The sequence below is a fragment of the Carassius gibelio genome, chromosome B13, assembly GCF_023724105.1.
Source record: "Carassius gibelio isolate Cgi1373 ecotype wild population from Czech Republic chromosome B13, carGib1.2-hapl.c, whole genome shotgun sequence".
NCBI classification, from domain to species: domain Eukaryota; kingdom Metazoa; phylum Chordata; class Actinopteri; order Cypriniformes; family Cyprinidae; genus Carassius; species Carassius gibelio.
In genome coordinates this window covers 19,758,018-19,777,322 of record NC_068408.1, presented here as the reverse complement: position 1 = coordinate 19,777,322, position 19,305 = coordinate 19,758,018, and the positions used below count along the sequence as shown (strand labels likewise).

The window sequence follows — 19,305 nt, the reverse complement described above, 5'->3', positions numbered from 1 at the left end:
AACACTTTTACTTTCTTCCAGTTGAAGCTGATTTTAACAGTCTGTGTGTGTACTGTAAATAAATTATAATACTAAAGTTAAAGTTAAAGTATTTGCAGAAGTAGTCCCACACTTTTGCTGCTACATCATTCACCTTTTTCAGCCATCTGTAGGGCAGAAAGAGAGACATAGAAAGAATAAGCATGTGTATTAATAATATCACCATGTATCATTACTCATGTCATCATTAGAATTATAATAATAATAAACAGGGATCTCCTACATAGGCAAAAATGAGAAATATATATATTTTTTTTTATTTGTCAAGCAATAGGTATTAACCTCCTTATATTTAACAATATTATTTCAACATTTTCCTGTTATGTCTGTAAAGCTGCTTTGAAACAATATGTAAGAAAAAAAAAGAAAAGAAAAAAGCGCTTGTTCAGCTCACATTTATTTACATGTCCCCTCTGATTTAATCATTTCTGACGCACCTAGTTACTGTAACTACACTATATTTGCTCTCACAGACACATTCACAACGGACCCGTATATCTTCTCCTCTTCTCTTTGTGCAGTCTGAATCAAAATGGTTAACGTTAGTGCCATGAACACACCGCTGTCAATTTTGAGAAGAACCACCTTCAAACAAGTTAATAGCAAGCATTTAAGGGGCCTGCTAAAAAGGAAGCTATATTAGCGTTAGAGTAACGTAACCAGCCTGAATTCACCAAATTGTTCCCTGGGCCTGAGGGTAGCCTCTTCTTCCTTGCTTCTCTCTTAATTCTCATCAGCAGGACTAGCGCTATCGCTCGCTTCTTACAACGGGACAGATACATGTTTGCTGCTGACCGAAAAGAGGAACAACAGACTATGAAAGAGCTCCCGCTAAAAGTTTTTAAAACTCCGCCTACGCCATAGCGCAGAGCAGGGCAAATCGCGTTGTATCTGAAGGGCAACGCTAAACCCAGCGGCCAAGCGCTGTGCATACCGCGTCCTGTGTGAAAGGCCCATTACGCGGTCATTATGTGGGAAACACACCGCAATAGAATAAGCACTAAACGCTAACTTTATAGTTTGACCTCTTATTAACGTTCGCGCTCTTCCACTGATAAACATGGTATTAGCTTTGTGGCTAATCTAATATAGCAATGCATTAGCGGCTGTAAGTGATGTTACAGAATATTTAGAAGTGATAATGATAGGACCGTTAACTAGAACTACCACACCGTTTTTATATACAGTGTATGAACTAAATCTACAATCATTTCACATGACGAACGACAGACTCACCTGGGTGGCTTGGCTGATCGCTTTCTTCTTTGTGGATTTCTGGCGCTGTTGCAACTCTGGAGCTGCAGACCGCCCTCTGGTGGGCAAACTATGCAACACTCATAACATGAGTGAAGAATATGAGACTGTTTCTCATGTTTCATCGGCCGTTATAAACGCCGATGCCGATTTAAATGCAATTAGCTCATATCGGCCGATAATATCGGCCGGCCGATATATCGGTCGGGCTCTAATACAAACATACTTTGTATATGTCTTTGTTGTTACAGAAATCATTGTGCAGTCGTGTATGCCGGACTTTCGTGGTTATAATAATGTCCTGAAAACATCAAAGACATCTTCTCTTTTTTAACTTCTGTGTCTCATTTAGTCAGCTTTAATGTGGTCTAAAGAGTTTTTGCCATTCTTTTGGTCATAATACAAAGTATGGTACAGTAGCATGAAGTCCTTAGATCTACGGTAATCCATAAAATAGGGTAATTGTGTGACTGGCATCTATTTGATTTTCTTGCAATGTTATCCCTGTAATTGACACAAGTGCAGGACCAGAGTGACAAATCTTCATATATGTAAAGCAATAACTGGTGCATGTCATAAGCATTATATTTTAAATCATACAAACATTGTTCATCTTGTTATAGGGCAGAGTATAAAATACAGAATCTAATTTTTATTAGTTGTAAGTGCGTTTTTTTAATCTCATTAATATAGTTAAAATTTTTAGGTAATTGAAACATTCTGAGTCATAAATAATTTGATGGAACAAATACACAGTGTACAGTCTTTTAAAATGCTTTCATCTAAATCTAATTCTCATCATTGTCACAAATTAATTGTCAGGTGTTTCATATGATTTACAGAAAAAAAATGTCTAAATCCAAACCCTTTGTACAAAAGTAGTTCTTGTAAAAGCAGCGGAACTAAACTTTCTGTATGTGTGTATGAAAGAATGGATTTTAACTTTGACACAGGTGCTTTGCGCGGTATAGACCCATTATTTGACACTCTTTGTGCTCCTATTCAGAGTAGTTCTTTAAAAGCCTTTATGGGATACCGGTTTTGCAGATATTGAATGGCAGCATTACAGAGTTTCTTTTTTTTTCTTCTTTTTTTTTTGCTATGTATGTTTGCTTTGTTCTACAAAAAAAAAAAAAAACACAGTGGTGTCAAACTCGGTTTCTTGAGGGCCAGAGCCCTACAGGGTTTAGTTCCAGCCCTGCTGCAACACACAGTTTTCAAATAAAGCTGAACGACTTGATTAGTTTGATCAGGTGTGTTTAATTAGGGTTGAATCTAAAATCTGTAGGAAAGTTTGACATCCCTGGTCTTCTATAGATCAATGCCTTTATCCGAAGTCTCTGTGGTCGGAAAGATTATTTAATGTTTCTGAAAAACATTTTGCAGCTATGTCTCAGTGGTTGAAGGTGTGTTTATGAGTGAGGGCTTGTTTACTCGAGCACTCATTCAGAAAAACAGGCCTAATGCTAACACCTTTTATAAGCCTGTGTCAATAAGAATATCTCACAATAAAGAATTTTTATTTAATCACTGTCACAGCCGGTGCCTTTAAGTTTGTGTATTAAACTACATTAACTACAATAAAGGATTTGTCAAAGTTTTGCGCAGAATATATTTGGGTGTTGCCTGTCTCTTTAAGAGGTTAGACGGGCTAGTGCTCCTCCAACAGAACGCTTCTGTCACACACACACACACACACACACACACACACACACGCGCACAGCAGCTTAACAGCAGCTTAACAGCCAACTACACACATACGTTGAACCGTAAGCTGTGAGTATTAATCGTTTTGTTGTGTTTTTAACTTTTTGGCACTACAGCAGATAATAATGCATATTATATTCTTATTGTAAACGCTCGTATCTGGCATTTGCAACAATCAAACGTTAACTCTCTAGCTAGTCAAACAAGCTAGCCAGCAGGTGTTAGCCATGCTGACTCGCCTACAGCATGACTTTAGTATCATTTTAGTATCCTTACGTATAATTAACACAAATATCTTTGTCAATTCTGCTTGGAGTCAGTAAGCGATTAAGTTATAACTTTATTGATTTTTATTTTTAATTCTTTACACTTGCACGCCAAATGTAAACATTTTAGGCTCGACTGTGTTACTCTGTAACACTTATGTTTGGTAACGCGTTTGATAGTTCTAGAATTCAGTAACGTTACATCACATGAATGACAGAAAGTGCCCAGGGGTTTACGTTATTGGCAGTATTATCATATTAGCCTAAGCATCAGTTTAATGTGTGATTATGTAAACATTTCCTTTGCAGTTTAGTTGTTTTTCCATTTCGTGAGGTAGAGGACAGTTTTTATTTTTTTTATTTTGTATGCATTCTGGGAGGAGGATAAATATATAATTTTTTTCAGTGCAGACCTTTAATTAAGTTAATCATACCTGTTGAGATGTACAGCATGCCCTTTTGAAAAAATAAATGCACTAATTAAATGTGCACAAGTAGTTTTTTGCCATTTAAGTGCACTAGACGAGTACACTTGTAAAGAGTACACTTATTCTTGTATTTTATTTCTGTAATAAGTACTTTTTAAAAGTGTACCTCTTTTTCACACGTTGTACATCCAGAGATTCTTTATTTTTGTTTAATTTTTACCTACATTGAGGGGTAAAGCTCTGTTTTCCTTTCCTCTCCAGAGCTTTCCACTGAAATGCACTTTTACCCGATTGGGGAAAGGTTGGCTAAACTCACCTTGGATGTTAGCAATGGCCCTCATGCGACTTCGACCCATGCATTTGACCCTTTTGTCACCAAGAGGAAGATTTTCTCTTTGTGTGAATAGTGATGTCAAGTACATAGTCTCTGTGTCCCAGTCCCCACAGCTTTTAGCCTTTGATAAGACGGTTGTAACTCATAACTTCCCTCCAAATTATGGCCCGCTGCCCATCATTGCATGCCGACCGGCATTCAAGACATTAGTGGACCCCACTTCTGTCAACTCTATATGTTTACGTGCTTTTTCGACAAACCGGCACTTCTCAAGAAAAAGCCAGAACAGCCAGTCTCCCTTTAGAAAGACAAAAGGTACTGCTCCTGCCCCAACATGTCTTGAGTTGTTATAGCAATTACATGCTTTCCTTTAGTACAAATATGTGAGGTAAAAAAAAAAAAATGATTCTTTGGGTGAAATGGTATTCTTTGTTTACATGGGTGGATCGTGAAAAGGAAATTACAACATAGCTTTCACAAATTACCCAGTGTTATTGTTGTGTATGTACGAAAAACTAATTGATCCTTCTGTGTTGCTATACACCCTCCTATGTTACATGAGTACGTAAACACCGTAGTTTTTGGAGTAGTGTCTTTAGGAGAAAATAAATGGCAAGAATTAGTTGAACCCTTACTCTCATCTCATGTGTGTTTCTTAGAAAATACAAAGTCATCTATAACAATTATTGAAACAATGTTTCATGTAACCTACCATACATATATTTTACCTGCAGTGTCAACATCTGTGCTGGAGGGAGAGACGCTTGCTATGGGCATGTGGTCACTCGGCCTCGGCGCTGTGGGGGCCGCCATCACCAGCTTAATACTGGCAAACACTGAATTCTTGCTGACTAAACCAGCTCCTGCTTCTGTAGAATATCTAGGGAATGCTGACCTCAAAACCATCAACAGTGGTAAGAAATTAATTGAAATGCACATGAAGTGATAAGGATTTTTTTTTATAAAATTTTGGCCAGTTGCTCTCATAGCAAAGAAGAAGCACAGTATTTATTGAATGTTTTTTTTTTCATCTGTATCTATTCAGATGAGAAGGCTTTAAAAGCAAAAACTCTCTGGGATAAATCTGGTGCGGTGATCATGGCTGTCCGGCGACCTGGATGATTTTTGTGCAGAGAGGTAAAGTGATCATGTTCCTAATAACAAAGATCAGTTGCTCTAATTTTTTTTTTTTTTTTTTTTTTGCCCAGGCAAAATCTGAGCACTCTTTGCATTTTTCTGCACTGATTTGAGAGAAAATCTATGTTAAAGGAATATTTCACCCACCCAAAAATGAAATGTACTTATCTTCAGGCTAAGATATAATTGATTTTGTTTCTTCATCATATTAGACTTTAGCATTACATAACTTGCTCACCAATGGATCCTCTGCAGTGAATGGGTGCCATCAGTATGAGAGTCCAAACAGCTGATAAAAACATCACAATAATCCACATGACTCCAGTTCAGTCTATCAGTTAACATCTTGTGAAGCGATAAGTTGATGTTTGTAGGAAACATCCATCAAGGCATTTGCAAAACAATTGCTTCTGACCAAATTCAGGTCCACAATCCATAACAATGTTTCCTTCAGTGAAAAAAAAAAAAAAGAAAAAGTCCATCCCTTTTTGTCCTCTCTCTCATCAAAATCCAATGACACCTTTGTTTAGAACTGTTTGGCTTTATAAATGGAGATTGATCGTTGTTAGGGTTAGGTATATCGTTTACATTTTGTATTTGTATTTTTTTTGCCAGAAATAACTGATTTATTTAACATAAGCTGTTAACAAACAGCTTCTCACTTCACAAGACATTAATTGAAGGACTGGATCACTTGTGGATTATTTTTGTTTTCTCTCATTCTGACGGCACCCATTCACTGCAGAGGATCCATTGGTGAGCAAGTGATGTAATGTTGAATTTTTTCCCTAATCTGTTCAACTGAAGAAACAAACTGGCCTGGGGTTTAGTACATTTTCAGCAAATTTTCATGATGGCAAACTATTTCTTTAAAAGATGCTAAGAATATTACACTATTAGTTGCTAAAAGCACAAACCCATGAGTCTAAATAATGAATACATTATTAACACGTGGGGCTGCTGATGACATGATTGTGTATCTGCAGGAAGCCTCTGAGCTGTCCTCTCTGAAGCCCCAGCTGGATGAGCTCGGCGTCCCTCTGTATGCTGTTGTGAAGGAGAATGTAGGTACAGAGATTCAGGACTTCAGGCCTTACTTTGCAGGGGAGATCTTCCTGGATGAAAAGGTTAGTAAACATTTAAAGGCATAGTTCATCCAAAAATTGAAATTCTGTCGTCATTAACTGTAATTCAAAACCCATAAGACTTCAGTATATCTCCGAAACAAAAGTTTTTGTGCCTCCTTTCATTTTAAGTCCATGAAACCAAAACTTTGACACTTCAAAAAGTTCATAAAGGGATCATAAAAATCCATATGAATTAAGCCCTTTAATCAAAGTCTTCTGAAAGACACTCACACATTTAGTACATGAAGCAAATCACATGTGTTAACAGAAGCTCAGTCATGCTTGCATGATTTATTACCAAATGTATTAAATAATAGAGCATAAAGCCACCAATAATTGTATATTCATTCATTATTCATTCTGCTTGGGTGTCTTAATTGTGCACAGCAAGCTTTTTATGGGCCACAGCAGAGGAAGATGGGTTTGCTTGGTTTGATTCGCTTGGGAGTCTGGCAAAACTTTATTAGGGGCTGGAGGTCAGGTCACCAAGGCAACATGAATGGAGAAGGTTTCATCCTGGGAGGGGTGTTTGTCATCGGATCAGGTGAACAGGTAATCTATTAGATATTTCATAGCACCTTTACAAAGCAAGAATGTGCTTTCACAGTGCATTTCCAAGCCTCTTCAACCACTTTCTTGTCCACACATCCTGTTTTTTGTTGTTTTCAGGGGGTTCTTCTAGAGCACAGAGAAAAGGAGTTTGGAGATAAAGTCAGCATTCAGTCGGTTTTGGAAGCCGCTAAGAAAATTGTGATAGAGAAGTAGACGTTGTTTAAGGTTGTCAGGTGCAGTAAAGCTGCCAAGATTGATTAAAATAGATTCGGGAGAGTTCTCCCTTGATACAGTCACAACCCACCTCATCACACTTCATCTCTCCTACTAATGCTGTGAATAGAGAAAAGCTCAGGTCGTTGAATTGTTAGAACTGACTGGTACATTTAAGAGCCAAGTAACAATGCCACAGAATTGCATGTGGCCTTATTTTAATTCTGGTGCTTTAGTATGTACAAATGGGACTAATGTTGTGTAAGTAATATGGTTTTGCACTTTAGAAATTGCTTGACATTAATCATTGTATTGTTGTTTTTCCTTTGGCTGCCTGCTGCCACACTGGTGGCTTTCTGTGGTATGTGTATTAATGAAAATCTGTTTCCAAACTCCATGTTGAAAGAGCAGATTTGATGCGAACACATGCGTACATACCTGCTGGTTTCTGGTCAGTGAGCAGCCAAAGGTTCAGCTAGGGGTGGACACAATGAACAATAAACATGTCATCTCCAATAATTCAGTTAGTCTTCATTTGAGATTCTTTTGTGTATTATCCATGTAAATTGCAGTCATTTACATAGTATTCCTTAACCAAACCACTTGGTACTGAGCCATTTGTATATTTGCAAGTGCAACAAATGCATTTCTCCATCCACCTACTGGTATGCTTTCATTTTAAAGGCAGGGGACTTTGAAATGGCCCTGATGATAGATATCACTTTGCTTGTTGTTTAATTAGAAATCTGTTCCATCTGGGGAAGCCAAGCCATCTGGTTCAGAATATGTCTTCTTAAAGGAATAGTTCACCCTAAAAATAACATTTACTCCCCTACAATGAATTGTTCACCTATGGATCCCCTGTAGGGAATGGGAAGAGTGAGAATGAGAATTTAAGCATCTGATAAAAGCATCACAATAATCCATATGACTTCAGTCAAACAATTAACATCTTAATCAAATGAAAAGCTGTGTGTTTGTAAGAATCAACTTCACCAAGGCATATTTTAAAGCATTGCTTCTGGCTAACATGAATCAATAATCCATAACTTTTTCTCCAATGGAAAAGTTCATCCTTTTTTGTCCTCTCACATCAAAATCTGACTGTTCCACTGATGTTTAAAACTGTTATCGTTTTTAAATACTGCTTGATTTGTGCTTCTTTCTCTCCTGATTAGAAAAGGCTTGTATTTTAGTTGGAAGATTTTAAGTACAAAAATGTATATGAATTTGTTCTAAAAACACATAGCTTCTCACTTCACAAGACATTAACTGATGGACAAGAGTAGGGTGGATTATTTCTGATTTAGCAGCTGTTTGGACTCAACGTTCTGACGACACCCATTCACTTCTGAGGATCTATTGGTGAGCAAGATTTAATGCAAAGTTTCTCCAAATTCATCAACATCTCATTTTACTTTTTGTTTGAACTATTCCTTTGTCAACTGTTTTCTTGGTTCTTAGTATGATGTCCTCGTAGCAAATGCTGACAAAGTATGGTCTCAGACATAATTTAATAGCTTTATTACATTGTTCCAGATAAAATACAGACAAGGATTCAACAAAACAATATAAAATGCTGGAAAAATAAATCAATAAGCACCAACAATAATAATATAGAATAACTGTCCTTTACATGCAAGTAACATCAACCCAATTATTGCACTTTTCACACTAAAGTAGACCGATCATTAAATTGTGCTCTTAAGCATCAAACACGTGCAGTGAATCAATTTTCTGTTGGTGAGGTCTAGTTTGGTGTGACAGTCTGTATTTTGTTTTGACATAAGACAATTTAATGGACAACCATAATGTTATAACTGCATATAGAAAATAACATGATCACTGTAAGCTAATTAACATGATATTAAATCTGTACAATTACAACATTATGGTTTAACATCCTATAAACATTGTCAGGGGTCTAGTGCAATTTACAATCATGGAATATTTTGAAACCCCACTTTTGTTAATAATCTGGTGTATTGCTGATATTACAGACAGTAAGCTGGTTCAGGATACCATGACAGTACTGAGAGTGTAACGTCTTGTCAGTTTAAGTTTAGAATTCTGTGTTATGTTGATCATAAAGCATTGTGACACTTGTGAGCATTACACGACTAATCAAACTTTATATGCTGGTACTCTGCATATTTTGAAAGGAAGAACAGGTCTTGACACTAGGTGGGGCTGAAGTAGTCTGTGATATTAGGTGTAACAGGACATCCCGGGAAGAAATCTGACAGATTTGTATAAATCTCATTTAAATACGTCATGTTTGCGTAACAGATCCAACATGTCTCTATATCAAAGCTAGACATGTTTTTTTTGTTTACTTTCATCATAGTAAGGAGGAATTTGCAAGCATCAAACCTTGACTGCTTCAACTGGGCTACCTTTTTCAACAGCGTACTTGTGTAACATTTAATGTGCTTAGATATTAGGCGAAATTATATGCCTACAATGGAGTGCCTAGGTCAAAAACAACAGATCTCTACTGAGGATATGATGACGAGCCTAAGTGCCATTGCACCCAAAAAGCAGAGTTGTTAAGAGTCTGATGGCAAAAAAAAAACAAAAAAACAACAACACTGTGAAGGTTTGTTAACTTCAGGAACCAGACAACAAAAACTACACACTGCAACATTACCACAACACATCAGGGAAAACAAGTTTGATCATCTGTGCTCAAGTTACAGGACCAGAGGTTAGTGAACTAACTAATGCTTATATCAAATACTACAGACACCATAACTGACATCATTATATATATTAATAAAACACACAATAGATTCCCCCATGACAACAATAAAGAAATCTGATTGTTGTTCCCATAACTGTACATGTCTGAGATGTAATACATGATCAAGCAGAGCATATGAAGCATCTTTTTCTTTATACTCCAACCGAGCAGATTTCGATCGAACATGAGCAAACTTTGTTCTTATCATTTGCTCTTGCTGCTTGAGATATTTAGTGCTTATCTTTAAGCCCAGACACATTCTCTTTGGGGAAATTATTCCTACAGTCACAAATACTAATAAGTATTAAATATTCCAATAAATATGATTTTGACCTTTCTTCAGTACACAAACTACAATCTACACAACCAAATGTCTTGAAGACATTTGCAATGACTTCAAACCACGCAGGTATATAAGGCTTAAACAGAAATAATGAAGTATGGTATACAGGAAATGATATCAGTGATAGTCACCTGATAGTTGTTGATGTGCTCATGAAGGAGTGTTTGCACATTTCAGGGTTTCTTTTGTAGTACATAGTAAAGCACACTGCGTTCACTGTGTAAGTGCACTTAAAGGGCACAGTAGAGCATGAAAGGTGGAAATAAGTGGCAGAATAAAGATGAAAACCCAATTTCCTTAACTGTCTTTAGTAACAACGCAAACAGGAGAGTTTTGAATGACATTTGAGCCACAAACCTAGAAATCTTAGAAAGTTCCTAGCCAAAGATCAAGAAGTGAAAAAAAAAATTAAATAATCATACAACATGCCTATGATAATCTAATATAAATCAAAGTAATGTATATATTGGTAAATAAGTCTACGTGTGTGTGGTCATCCCAAGATGGAGGTGTAAAGCAATGCAGCAGTTAACATTCAAGCATCTTTAACTAAATCCAGCAGCAAGTTCTAACCTTCATTTTGGATAGTTCAATAACATGGGTAAAATATTAAAAAAAAATATATAACAGCAAAACAAAAATAAATATATTCTAAGTTGTGCCCACCAACATCCAGTGCAGTGGAGGACATCAACATGGGCTGCAACCTAGACCTCTCTACAGACCCTTGTTAAAATAAACCGTAGTGATGTTCGGATTGCTTTGTCGAATATTCTCTTGAAGCTCCGGCTCCAGGCTGCTCACCTTCATAGAACTTCAGAGACAGAAAACAACCCAAATCAGCATGTTAATCAAACCATGGCTAAAGCGTTTCTAAATTAGACACGCTCACCTCTTCTGTGGGAACAGAGCACAGCACAGCGGAGTGGCAAACACCAGACTGTTGAGATGGATATGTAAAAGAAGACATTCATTCATTCATTGTTTTAAACCATGATTGCAGTGTATAGCAAACAAGCAGTGCCGTAAAAACTCACCAGAGTCCAACAAGTCCAACTTGTACAGGGGCATTGAGAACCGGGAACCGCTGAGAAATGAACACATTTTTAAGAAGCAGTTTAAGAAAAGTCCTCTCAGACAGACTCAGATAGAGGCTTGAAATGAGTTCCTTACCTTCATGAAAGCTTTCTTCTCCAAGGCATTCATGATGACTGGAGGAATAGCTGTTTGAGGAAAAATTCACAATAAATAAATAAATGTAACTAATTTATTTGCCTGTGAATAAGAGGTGAATAGAATACATTTAGTGACTGAATACATTTAATAAAAATAAATAAATAAATAAAATTTAGATAGATGAGTGCCACAATATTTATGTGAAACATCTACAAAGACTTACCCATGGCTGGCACTGCCATGCCGATACGAGACACCACCACCTGTACGATGGCTTGCTGAGCCGCTTTAGTTGATTCTCCAAGACGTTTTCCCTCAGCATCGGAAACAGGAATGCCATACTTCAGCTCTCTGTGAAAGAATTAAGAAAAGATAAAAATTTGTTAACACTTTTCTTAAAGCTTTATGTATAATGCATTATAAAAGTAGTTTTAATGCATTCATTATGCCTTTTAATTAGAGTTGTTCCGATTCCGATACTAGTATCGGAAATATCTCCGATACCACAACAAATTCTGGCATCGGCATCGGCGAGTACATGAACCCATATACCGATCCGATACCATTTTCTTAAAAAAGACCTAGTTATGACCGCAAGCTTTGCCTAACCGCTGCACGGTTCTTCTTCGCTGCTCAAAATGCATTGAAAACACAGGAAGTTGTGCTGTGTTGCCACAAGCTACCCCTGTTTAGAGCAGCGAAGAAGAAATGAAAACGCGTTAGCAGCCCTTATCTATATATGACTGGATCACTCATCACATTCTAAACTGCCAAAAGACAGTGAAGCCGCTACTATATTATAGATCAGTGGTTAGCAGTATGTCTCTGTAGTACCGGTAGTTACAGACTCTCGAGTATATTCAGTACCGGCAACTGCGTTCAGTCGCTTCCGTGTAAGTCAAAACGCAGGGCTCCAGACAGTAGCCGAATATATACTAGTGTCTGTGAATATTAAACTGCAAAATACTATTTAAATATTACTCCCGCAAAATCTACATCTCTGTGGGTGACTGGCACAGATGCGCGAGAGCTCGCTGTTTTGTAGTCTCTGCTGTGTGTCATGAGGACACGAACGCATAAACCGTCACTTCATGAGAATTTACCGTTTCATTTGAGAATACTGTCATATCATAAACACAGACACTCAAAGATCTTCATGGCAGCCCATTAAAATAAATGTTTGGTTTACATGAGTAAATTGACAATATATAAAGCTACTGTTGTAGCCTACAGTAATAATAATACATCTCTATAATAATAATAATTATGCCTAGATGGTTGCTTGTTTTTTACTTGTTTTTTACTTGTTAGAGATTATCTGATTAATAGATCTTTTTTTATATTCCTAGACTTATTTGTTGCAGTTTTTTTATACAGTTATATTGTAAAACTTAAATACCTTTTTTAGTTTGCGGTGTTAGATTTTTGGCTGCATTTGAAGTTCTTTTTTGCATAAGAAAATAAATAATACTGTCAAATTCATGTTAGATAATAAAAATACTGTAATAAATACAGTAGTTCACCATGTATTTGTTCATGTTTTATTGAGGGATCTGTCTGAAGCACACCATAAAAAAATTCTAGCAATTTACACAGGGCTAGTAGTATATACAGCTGTATATACAGATATACACCCAGGTATCGGATCAGTACTCGGTATCGGCCGATACCCTGAGCCCAGGTATCGGAATCGGTATCGGGAAGAGAAAAAGGGTATCGGAACATCTCTACTTTTAATGCATTACAATCTCATGAATAATTGTAATGACAGTTACATTACGTCATAAATACAATGACATTAAAATATGTCCTTTTTGTAATAAAAAAAACAGTTTTCTGACTTACCTTTGTCTCATGAAGGGTATGTTGATACAGTTTGCTGCTGCCACTGCAGCAAATGGAACAAAACGCCCCATAATAGGTGGCAAGTGCTGAGAAAAGATAAGATATTTCAAGTCACTGCTGTCATATATTGTCTAGATGTAAAAACAACAGTCAACAATTAAAGGAATAATTCACATTTTCATCATTTTAGGGTGAACATATCTTTAACCCAAGAAAGAGGTGAATCAAAGTTCTGCACAGGGTAATATAGATAAAATATTTAACCACTGTCTTAATTTTTTAAAACATATTTTACTGTTTGCTGACTGGAGTAAAAGTTGCTGAAAATATATTAATTAAAACAATATTTAAAAAAAATATTTTCTTTAAAATGATAAACAAACACACCCTTGGAGGGCAAAAAGAGTTCAAATAAATAAATTATTTTAATGTTAAAATATTAAATCAAATAAAATTTCATGAAATTGCGCTCTAATGCTAATTCTGGCCCTCAATGTTAAAATAATTTATTTGCTTAAAGTCACCCTGTAATTAACTATAAATACTGAGTAGTTTAGTGAAAGGACAGACCTTGGTCAGAGACTTCAGTCCAAGGGCTGTTACTACAGCTCCAGTTGTAGCACTAACGTAGGCTGCTCCAAGCTGACTGCAAAAGTTACAAAAGTATTACTGAACACATCAGAACCGTTAACATTTTTCATGGAGCTCAAAATTACTTACATTAGACAATGGACAACTCTCCATTGGTTTAGAAAATTGATGATGTTGTTGAGTAGTGTGTTCATTTCTAAAGCATGTGTCAAACAATTTTAAAGCAATTCAAGCTTCACTGCATAGCTTGTAAATCCAGCAACTGATGCTTAGTGAAAAAATTATACAGGCAATTATGTTGTTAGATAATAAACTGCCAATAAACACATGATCAGAATGGAAACATGAATAAATGAGCATGCTGTCTGAATCTGCCTGTATTCAGAGTGTGTAGTGTTCATGAAATACTGGCATCTCTGCTCCATGAAAGTTCATGGAGTACAAGTGCAACAGATTCCACCATTTGAATCATCATGGCAGTCTGGCTCATGCAACAGCTTTCAGGAAACTAAACTGTGCAATATACCAACATAGTGTGGGCGAAACACATCACACCATCGAGAGAGAGAGAGCTGCCATGAGGCCTCCATATAGAAACCTGCATCTAGATTGTTTCTAGTAGCGATCTTAGCCTTCATACTTCATGGAGATTGCCGCGTCTCCACTGCGGTTAGTGTAGTTGACGATGGCGTTGAAGGACTGGTTTACCCACTGCCAGAACACCACTGCTGGGGTTGTCCTGATAACACACACACACACACACACACACAGAGAGACTTAAGTTAAAAGAAAACTGCATATTAAATATATATATATATATATATTATTATTATTATATGACTATTTATATTTCAAAACCCTTTCATTGACAATGTTGCAGTCCTAAGAATCTCCCACACATGGCTGTAATTTGAGCCACATGTTGGTCTTGCTCAAAATGACTCATCTGCAGATGACTCACTGATCCAAGTAAAAAAAAAAAAAAAAAAGTAAAATAAAAGTCACTTTTACCCCCTCAATCTTAGTAAAGTATTCTTTTACTTTTATTAATGTTTTAAGAGAACAAAATGCCCCTATAAAACAATCAACCTTCTAACCCTGATTCAAACCACCAAACAAAGCTATTTCAGTAAGAGTGCTGTCTTTTCCATGATGACTCATTTAGGAAGTATTCACAAAACAGAGCGGGGATATTTATCCCAGGCCATGGAAAGATTTACTCTGTTTCCTTTTCTGACTTTAATGTATATCATTTTCAGGTCTATATACACACTTTCTGCCTATATGGTGTCCAGAACAAAGAGTGTAACAGTGTGCTTACCTGTAAAAGGTAAGCATGCAACCCGTAATGGTCATGTTCATGGGCACTTGTGCAGACATGCGTCCAACTAGCAGCATTTTCTCTCCTGTGTCTGGGTGGAAAGCAGAGTCGTAGATGTATTTGGCCCTCCATAGTTCATCTTCTGTTAGCCCAGGCTTTATGATTCCCAACCTGTAAAAGAGGGCACAGCAGTACAGTAACAGTAATACATGAAAACCGTAAAAGACTGATCCTATGATAAACTGACAACAGGATGGAGAGATAAAACAGTATTTAAAGGTGATGTGTGTAGTTTTTGGATTTTAAAATAGTCTCTCTTATTCAAGGGACATAGGTAAGCCGTTCATAGGTTGATTCCTCTGAAAAGCTCTGTGCCACTGTCAAAACATTGCTATTTTTATTTGAGTATCTTAACCAGCAACACTGACCAACGGCTTTTGGGGTGGGACTGGCATCTGTTTGTCTGACCAATGGAAGATGGGGGAGTGTTTGAAAACAGCCATTAATAAGTCTTCACAGGATATCAGAGGAGGTAAAACACACACACACACACACACACACACACATACACTACTTCAAAATATTGACTTCAAATAACATTTAGTATTTTCATAAATTTTTTATATTAAATCCTGAATTTCCTAAAAAGTCTTCAGTGTCACATGATCTTAAAGAAGAAAAAAAAATGCTGATTTGGTGCGTTAAGACACATTTTGTATTATCAATGCTGGAAACAGATGTGCTGCTATTTTTGTGGAAATTGTTATTTTTTGAGGATTCTATTATGATGAATAGAAAGTTTAAAAGAACAATTTATTTGAAATAGAAATTTCTTATAACATTTTTATCAATGTAATGCATCCTTGCTAAATAAATGCATTAATTTCTTACAAAAACATTCTTACAACCAGTTCAGAAGAATACTAATAGTTCATTATATATAAAAAAGTCTCTTATTATTTGAACAGTCTTTCATTTCACTATAGCTCCTCTGTCAACAAAGTGAAACCATACTGCAATTTATGAAAACTAGACAAACAAGAGGTTGCACAGATGTAATCAGCAGGGCCTAGTTTCAAACAACAAATCTATGCTTCAATGTTTTAAGAGTCTGCTGAGAAAGGAAAATGAACATTATATATATTGCACTTTAAAACCTCTCCAGTAATGTTGTGATTGGTAATTCTAAAGTTCCTACATTGTTAAAGCACAGGATTTCACCCCTGGAGTTCATAGATACAGTATTAAAACAGACCAGGGGGATCACAGACCTGTAGTTCTCCACAGTAACTCTGGCATCCTCTAAAACCTCACTGGATAGCAGCACATTTCTGGGGTCCGTCACCATGAAGAAGTGCTGGGCTCGGCCCATAAACGTGCCCTGGTCCCATCGTGGTTCCTTAATGTTGATATTCAGAGGCAAATCTCCAGACATCCTGTCAGTTTCTGTGAAAAACACCAAAAAAAAATCTAGATTATAACGACCAATTAGACAGAGAAACAAAAGGTTTTGAAGTTTGTTTAAACCTGATTTGTGGGTAACAAGGTAATTTTTAGACTTGGGAACAAATGATTGCGTTCTCGGTCACGAAGAATGTTGAAGCTGCAGCTTTGACAACATAGTTGTGTTGGGTGAATTAAAATAGTTTCAAAAGCGAAAGTAAAACCAAGAAAATGAATGACTGGGGACATTAAAGTAACAGTTTTTACACCATATTTACTCATGAACAGGACGGACCCTGTCTATTTATATTCATGCTTATTAATACGCCTTTTTGCCATGCACGCCTGTAAACAACAATGTCTGACAGTTGAACATGTGAGATTAGCAATACATATAGAAAGAAGAAGGACTGTCCGGGGCTGTTGAACTTGCACAGCTTTTTACCGCAGAAAGTATGTAACTAAACCGTTTATTAACTAAAGGAATGTGAATTGTTTATATACCATAGATAGGCGAGCGATATAAAGCGCATATTTACATCTAACTTACTGTAGCTAATGCTAGCTGCTCAGCTGGTGTGAACTAACAAAGACATGCAAAATACCGACATTTCCTCTTAAATTAGTTTAATTTAATTTGACCCAAGCTGTCACTTTGTCAAGCTGCTCTGTATGTGCAATAGTTTTTACTTGACTTATGAAGTAATTTAATGATGAACAAACTCATATCTCCTTCAACTGGCTAAAATACCGTTACGTTAGGTAGCTTCAACATAATCTCACGTTAACATGAGCACAACAACCATAACAGAACAGACAAACGAGCATTTTTGTTTAAAGAGTCAGTTAATAAAATATCTGACACAGACCTTGCTAAATCACCACAGGTAAGGTTCAGGTTCATGTACAGCTTGAAGCAGATGACCTCAGTGCTTTCCTCTGCGTGATTAGAGTACACTGAACACACTTCCGGTCTCGCCTTGAGAATCCGCCTGAAGAGGGCTGAGATGTTGGACTTTTTGTGTGAAAAGGAGGTGTTTAGAGAAGAGATTGGCTCGTGAGACTGGGCGTGGAAGAGAGCTGCGCTGTGATTGGTAGTTGGTTCCGAAGGCGGGTGTGGATGAGAGCTGTATTATGATTGGTTAGTTGATTCGTGATATCTTTTCTGATAGGTCCAAAGACTATAGGTCTGATTGGTAGCGCTATACTCCACGGACGTGTGGTTGCTCTAGGCCAGGGTTTTTGGCTTTTTAAAGGAGCTCCAAGCGATTTAAGCGTTTTTGATAAGCTTCAGAAAGATGTAATCATAATTATTCCTTCAGCCACACAGTCCGCAATGAAGGTCACTTGTTCAATAATTCAGCCTATCCAGTGAACAAAATGAGCATATGACTGGCAAAGAACGTTTCTAATTGGCTTGGTTTTTAATCACAGACAGGTGTAATATCTAAAAGCATATATTTCTGTCATATGGCATTAAATACGTAGCCTACCTATGGTATGCAGTTTGTGATGTTGCATTTTGTACTTCTGTTCATTGGTAATATGAATATGGTGATGCAGAAATGTATGTATAGGCCTACAATAAATAGACCAACATTAAAGGTTGTGTGAAACATTGTTTTGTGGTCGGTCGTGGGATAATAGCCTGTTGTATACTGAATTAACAAAAGCCTTTTTCTGCAATATTTTTTTTATATCTTTATTTTTAATATTTATATTTTTAAACTGTATGATCACATCATAGGGTTACTATTATGTATAAAAACAACGCTGATAGGAATGCAGTGCAGATAAAAGACAAAAAAATACAAATAAATAAAATAAATACAACCGTCAATGTATATTTAAAAAAAAAATTGTCATTGTAATTGTTATAACCTCATTGTAAAATATCATATTTTTTTTTATTTTAGTGCAACCAGTATTACAGCATCAATATTGTTATTTTAACTTATTTGTAACATTTCAACTTTTAACTTGATATATATATATATATATATATATATATATATATATATATATATATATATATATATATATATATATATATATATATATTTTATTGCAACATTTTAGTGCAACCTTCACTAACAACTGCAACTGGATTTATATATATACCTAAATGTACTGTTAACCCACCGGCCATTATTGTGACCCACAACATGTTTACTACTTCTATGACAACACTCAACAAATCCGAATATATGTGAATAAATATATTAATAGCCTACTAGACACCTTAAAGACAATGTGGACCAAAAATCTTTGTCAGATCTTTATGTGAACATACTTTACTAGCCTTTTGTTTTGGAGATTTGGTGTAACCATCATCTTCTCAAGGTGCAATCAGGAATTAAACTGCTCTGGTCATGTGGCAACTGGCACTCACGATTTGACACCGTCCTACACGTTTAATCGAGACCCTTTATTTTTTTTCCATATTTCCAGGAAATGCACTAAATCAGTCAGTAAGGTTTTTAGAGCTTTATCAAGAGCTTTACAGTCACTGTTGTGACCGCTGGGATTAACTGGGTTAAAACCCAAATTCACAGAAATGTCCACTACATGGCAGTATAGTGTCATGAAAGATGTTCTTATCTCCTTGATGCTTCAAAGGGGATCGATTACGGTTTATCCTAAACACGGAAACCACCTTCATCATTTGTTCAAAAGAAATTCTCAAGATCAAACAGTAGCCTACTAATTGGAAACATTTAATCACGATAGATAATTTAACCACCAAAGAAAAGAGAAGCATAGCCTACATCTTGTTGAAATTCGCT

General features: G+C 36.4%; 1 protein-coding gene and 1 pseudogene across 1 annotated transcript; one reads left to right on the top strand and one right to left on the bottom strand.

Moving 5' to 3' along the window:
• Positions 1-2,934: 2,934 nt before the first annotated feature.
• On the top strand, positions 2,935-7,576 carry LOC127970259 (peroxiredoxin-like 2A; annotated as a pseudogene).
• A 988-nt stretch (positions 7,577-8,564) lies between these two features.
• Positions 8,565-17,544, bottom strand: LOC127970260 (sideroflexin-1). Its single transcript, XM_052572666.1, has 11 exons — positions 17,389-17,544; positions 16,348-16,522; positions 15,077-15,247; positions 14,396-14,494; positions 13,735-13,810; positions 13,165-13,250; positions 11,543-11,670; positions 11,317-11,366; positions 11,181-11,230; positions 11,036-11,083; positions 8,565-10,957 (listed from the first exon to the last, which is right to left on the bottom strand). Exons 2-11 carry the CDS (start codon positions 16,509-16,511, stop codon positions 10,861-10,863), a joined length of 969 nt encoding a protein of 322 aa, XP_052428626.1. The 5' UTR covers positions 16,512-16,522; positions 17,389-17,544; the 3' UTR covers positions 8,565-10,860.
• Between the last annotated feature and the right edge of the window lie 1,761 nt (positions 17,545-19,305).

Bases quoted from the DNA above. Each gene is read 5' to 3' on its own strand.
- LOC127970260 (XM_052572666.1), bottom strand. From the start codon at position 16,511: ATGTCTGGAGATTTGCCTCTGAATATCAACATTAAGGAACCACGATGG. The intron at 13,251-13,734 runs GTCTGTCCTTTC...ATCTTTTCTCAG, and splicing joins GACTGAAGTCTCTGACCAAG to CACTTGCCACCTATTATGGG. The intron at 11,231-11,316 runs GTAAGGAACTCA...TTCATTTCTCAG, and splicing joins AGAAGAAAGCTTTCATGAAG to CGGTTCCCGGTTCTCAATGC.